This window comes from Cyphomyrmex costatus, unplaced genomic scaffold, assembly GCF_001594065.2.
Source record: "Cyphomyrmex costatus isolate MS0001 unplaced genomic scaffold, Ccosl1.0 scaffold367, whole genome shotgun sequence".
NCBI lineage: Eukaryota > Metazoa > Arthropoda > Insecta > Hymenoptera > Formicidae > Cyphomyrmex > Cyphomyrmex costatus.
Window position 1 is genome coordinate 341,587 of NW_017277851.1, and position 5,355 is coordinate 346,941.

General features: G+C 43.4%; 1 protein-coding gene across 3 annotated transcripts in view; it reads left to right on the top strand.

The window, feature by feature from the left end:
- Window positions 1-841: 841 nt before the first annotated feature.
- Window positions 842-5,355, top strand: part of LOC108776637 (uncharacterized) — a 9,028-nt gene continuing 4,514 nt past the window's right edge. For 2 of the 3 annotated variants that reach the window (XM_018543310.1, XM_018543312.1), the window contains exons 1-2: window positions 842-2,473; window positions 2,733-2,753. In XM_018543310.1, coding sequence (XP_018398812.1) covers window positions 933-2,473; window positions 2,733-2,753 — 1,562 coding nt within the window. In that variant the 5' untranslated portion in view covers window positions 842-932. The remainder of the gene's footprint in view (window positions 2,474-2,732; window positions 2,754-5,355) is intronic. The other variant, XM_018543311.1, reaches the window with a different exon arrangement.

The following is a 5,355-nucleotide window of genomic DNA, read 5'->3' on the forward strand; positions in this document are numbered from 1 at the left end:
GCCGAGAGGGAGAAAGAAAGAGAGGGATAGAAGGGGGAGGAGAGGGAAGAAAAAAGGAGTCATCGTAGTAACACACCGGCGCGTCTCCTCTCGCGGCTTCGTGGTTGTCTCGGAATTAGTGAGTAGACAGAATTATGTCTGTGAGCTGGCCAGCACGGCTCAGTTGAGACTTACTGCTCAGAGCGTGCACACGCATACTACGAATCCTTCCTACTTACGCACCTCGCGCCTTCCTCGTGCGATTAGAACTTAGTCCGCGACTGCCGGCCAGGCCAATCACGGTTCATTTTGCTAACGCGCCTCCGTTACGAAACGGTGTCATCTTCTTCTTCTTCTCATGTGTTGGACGTGCTCTCGGAGTTCCCTCGTTTGAAGAAGCGTCGGCCAGCTAAAAGTGACAGAACAGCACGGTGGAGCACCAAGAGCCACCCGCTACGCTGACGTCTTCAAGTCCTGAAGAAGTTTTAACGAAGCTTCGCGGAGAACCTGAAGATATGTGAAACACTTCCTTAATTATCCTCCTTACCGTCTTCCTTCGTGATTCTGCGAGGTGAGCGAGATACAATCAGAAATAAAGACTGATATCGAATTATTCGTCAATGGACTTTGAAGATTTAAGAGGAAAAAGTTCAACACGCACGATAGATTTTCTCAAAGTCGGAAAGTCGGTTACTTTCTCCTGGTAATTTGAAGATTATTTGTAGACTGCAGCTGTCAAGCTGCAACTTACGAAATTTTCGAGGCTTGACACTTTTTTTTCAGTGAATCATCCACCCAGGTTTAAAATTATTCTTGGAGAGCGCTCCAAGTTATTTTATTTCTCACAAGACTATTCAATTTTTGGAACACGAGTGATTCAATCGTTGCTGCGATTGAATATTATATTTGAGTGCATTAAACTTGACGGTGAATTGTTCGTTATTTGCGATAAAATGGGCATCAAATCCTTCGTACTTTTTTTATTGATAGCCATCACGACTAACGCGTCGTGGTCTCACCGTCATCATCATCATCATCATCATCATGAATATTATCCAGAACACAGAAAGGAAAACAGTCATATAAATTATGTCAACCAAAAACCGAATTTTGAAAATGAAGAAACCGTAAATACTGCGCAATCAGAATTACTGAAAAAGAATGAAAAATACTCAGAAGTCTTAGATACCAAAGGCATTCCTTTTAATGCGCGAAGATTAGAGAAAATGTTGGAGAAGGCACTCCTGAAGATAATCACAGGTGATCTCGGCGCAGCAGAGATGCTGCTGTTGAAGAGCTTGAATTACACGCCGGAAGAAGTGCTGGCGATTCGCGAGCGGGAACTCGATAAGCGAAGGGATGAAGAATTGAGAAAAATGGAGGAATCCGATGGGAAAAAATATTACGATGAAAATCTGTACAGAGACAAGGCGAAGCATTGGAATTATAATTCTATGGAACTTGAGCCATCGTCTCGTAGTGATCCTGACGTGGACGTATCGAGGAATGAAAGGAAGAAGAATCGATATAAGGGGAAGGCTTCTCACGACAAAGACTTCGACTTTGATGCTTATAATCGTCAGGCGGTAATCGATTACGAAAACTTGGCTTCCAAACTCGAGCTGCAGCAGCAATCGTGGTCGGAACCTGCAGCGAATTTCGATTATGAAGACGAGTCGAAGAACTCCGAGGAGCAGAAGCCGTCGCAGAACATTCATCAGAACTTCGACCGAGCCATGGAACCCCACGTGATCTTCAAGATCCCCTACGACGATTCTGAGCTCGATTCCGGATCTGATGAAAAATCAAAATTTATCGATGGTGACGCCCTGGTTTTGTCGAAGGGTCTGAAACATCGCATTCCTTCGACCTTGAGACACACGACTGCGAGGAATGTTGCAAACTCCTTTCACGCTTCGTCATTGTCTACTTCTTCTTCTTCTTCTTCGTCTGCCTCTTCTGCGGCTACCGGGCACACTCCACTTCCCATAGTATACCAGCTGCGGAATTTTAAAGGCGTCAGGCCAGATTACCCGAAGAATCAACCTTCCTTCAGCACGACTGAGTTTCCGGAGTCTATTATCACGAGCACTATTATTACGAATGTTACATCTAACGCGACTTCCAGCGTGACTGATGACTTCGCCAGTTCAGCGAATGACAATAAATTGTCCGTCAAAGATGCGGACGATGTGACCGACAGAAAAATCAGCGAGTACGAGGGGCTAGAATGGGTTGGAGACGACGTTTATAGGGTGATACCGGCTTTCGCGGACTCTCTGGGTTACGATAACACCGACGAGAGCGCGACTACAGACTACGAGGAGCAAAATCTAGGTTTCCAAGAGGGAAACGAAACTGATACTCTGGAGTATCAGAATGATACTCCCGATCCGGTAAAGCTTTTCATAGCCAATGCCAATATCTCCATTGAGAACGCGTCACAGACTGCCAATCTGACTGCCAATCAACAACTATCGGGCACAAATCGGGAGTAAGTTGAAACAAAATTCGAAAAGATCATTTTTAGTATTACGAGGAAAGGTGAAAACTGAAAGTAACTTAATATTACTATCTATGATGGTTGTCTCAGAAAAGTAGTCCTCATCTCGTTTTATTCAATCTATTATTTCACTCTTTCTCATACTGAATCCTATTTGCGCGTCGCACAAATTTATTATAATTGTTTATCACGTACTCCGCTTAGCGTACGCATATCTAGTATTACAATGTATGCTTCTTGTATCTTTTAGAGAAAATGTAACCTCAAGCAGGTAAGCCTCCCTAGAGGCCTTTATTATTCGGTAAGGCATTACGATAAGATGTGCCGTGTACTTTTCTCTATCGCTTTATTTTTAAGCGCGCTCTTTTAACAATTGCTTAGCTCGTGCTTTATTTCCAGTCTCGTGTTGTGCATGAATGTGCTGTATTGCGAATACTTTCATAGCGAGATTAATGTGGAATTGTTATCGCATGATTTTCGAGACGCATTTTGCGTCTTTCTCTCTCTCTTTCTATTGATTTTAAATCATGTTTATATTACGTTATATAGTCTTTTGCTTTAATTCTTTTAAATTATTTTTTTTTAATTTTTATTTCTATTATTTTTATTTATTATTAGAGAATTCATTAACTTTATTTTTTTTAAATTTAGTTCTCATATTCCATATATTTTTCTTCGTTATGCATTATTTTCAATTGCAATTTTAGTGTACTTAATATATATGATATCTCTCTCTTTTTCTCTCATTCTCGTTCGCTCGTTTTCCCTCTTTATTTTTCTCTCTCATTTTTCCTCGCTTTTCCTCTTTCTGTCATGAATTTATATTTCGCCAGCAATATACGATACTTCAATAAATACATTTCAAATCTTTATATTATAACTTTTTTCTTTCATATCTATGGATTTTTTCACTGTGTATTCCAAGTTTCATAAATCATCAAAGAAAGATTACGTTATGTGTTATTTACAAGAGAAGCTGTGGAAAACAATTTCTGTAATCTTTAATTCTTCGTTACACGTGCCACGCTCATTTTTACATCGTAAGTAAATGTATTATGATGTTTTCCTTCTTTTGCTATTCAAATCTTTTAATCTCTGGAATGAGAATTTGTGACGTATGCAATAAAGAAAAAATTTTCCGCGATTTGACGTAAACTCGTTGGTGAAAGATATCGATTAATCTTTTTTTTTTCCCCACGACTTATTCATTTGCGCGTGTAGCATGCGCGAGTATCTTGGAAATTGGAGGATTCGACGCGTAACGTACAACAGGCAAATCCGCCGACGTCGGCCGACGACGGTCGGCATCGGCGTTCTCAGCGAAACGTTGCCCTCGTCACGTAAAAATATCTCGATGAACCGATAAAAGTATCGCGTCGAAGAGAGCCAAGAAAAACTTTAGTGGAGCAGGAAAATTGCGCGTTTATGATCCTTCTAGCAAGCTAAGCGATAATTCCTGATCGATTAATTTTATTTTTATCGTAATCAACCATTCACGCAGAATGTCTAGATAGGAAGCTTCGTACTCTTAATTTCTCGAGATCTCCGAATAAATTTAATAGCCGCGAGTAATACCTATATTACAGCATCGTAAAATCGAAATTGATTGACTGTAGCGATTGAACGCGGCGTGATGATTAATGCGCAATCAAACCGTGATATATTACGGTTTTTCGCGCGGGTGAAATAAGATTGTTTCTCATAAAGAGATAAGTCCGAAGGCGCAATAAAGTTTGCGCGAGGGACAGGTTTAGGATAGTGTTCTCAGCCAGGAAGGATACGCGGTGGAAATTCCGCTGCGGTCTCTAGCTGTGTGTTTTTAAATCGCCCTCTCCCGTTTCCCCACGACTGCTCTCGCAGCCCCACTCGTGCGGGTGTGCGCGGGCGTTTCTTTTATTTTATTAAGTCTAGACGCGTAAATGCATTCGTGCCGGCACTGGCGTAGCCCGTCTCGAGAGTCCTCCGAGCGCGTGCTGTTGCCGATGCATTCGTGCACCGCTCTCGCACGGTCGTGCGCGCGGTTGCATCGAGGATCCGCCGGCTATTATCCTCGAAGCTTTCACACAGCGTCTTCATTTCGAGTTCATCCACTTCGCTCCAACTCATCCCGCGAATCCGTCCGTCTTCCCGCGAGGGAGTGAATAATTATCTTGAGACTACAAAGTTTCACGATAAACGTCGAAAGGTCTATCTTCGAAATTGTGTATTCTTGCCTATATTTTTTTTTTTTTAAATAGTCATTTGAAAATGTAGTTTTAATCGTTTCGCGCGACTATTAAACTTTTTTTTAATTCAGCGAGAAAAACGTCGAAGGTTTGGCTCAAACAGTAATAATAGAGTTATACGGCGGAGTAGGTGGGTGGATGGGGGGGGGGGGAGGATGTCACGTCTGGATGGAACTGTTTCGCGGCGGGGCACAATACGAGAAGCGCGAATGTCGTTCGCACGAATTCGAAGCCCGAGACACCGGAGACGTCGAGTTGAGCACCCCCGTAATCGCCGGGTGTCTAGTCGAGCTGCAGTTAGAACTCTCTTACGAGGTTACGTAACACATTTCAATTTAATGCGTTGACCTTGTCTATGCGTCTCTCTTCCTATGTCGACGGAGACGGAGCGACGGTGCGCGCGACGGAGAGAGAGGAGGAAGTTTTCGCCGGTGATCCCCCTCGGTCCTCTCCGTTCTCTCCGCTCTACCTCTCGCCCTGCATTCCGCCGCCGCCGTCGCACCGCCAGACGGTGCAATGTGCATTTTTACGGACGGCCCAATCAGGCCGCCGCGCCGGTTACGCATCGTCGGCCTATCGCATCTCGGGGAACCGTTCCTTACTATTTTTCCTTACCATTTCTTCCTCTCCCCTCCCGCCCTCCCCCTC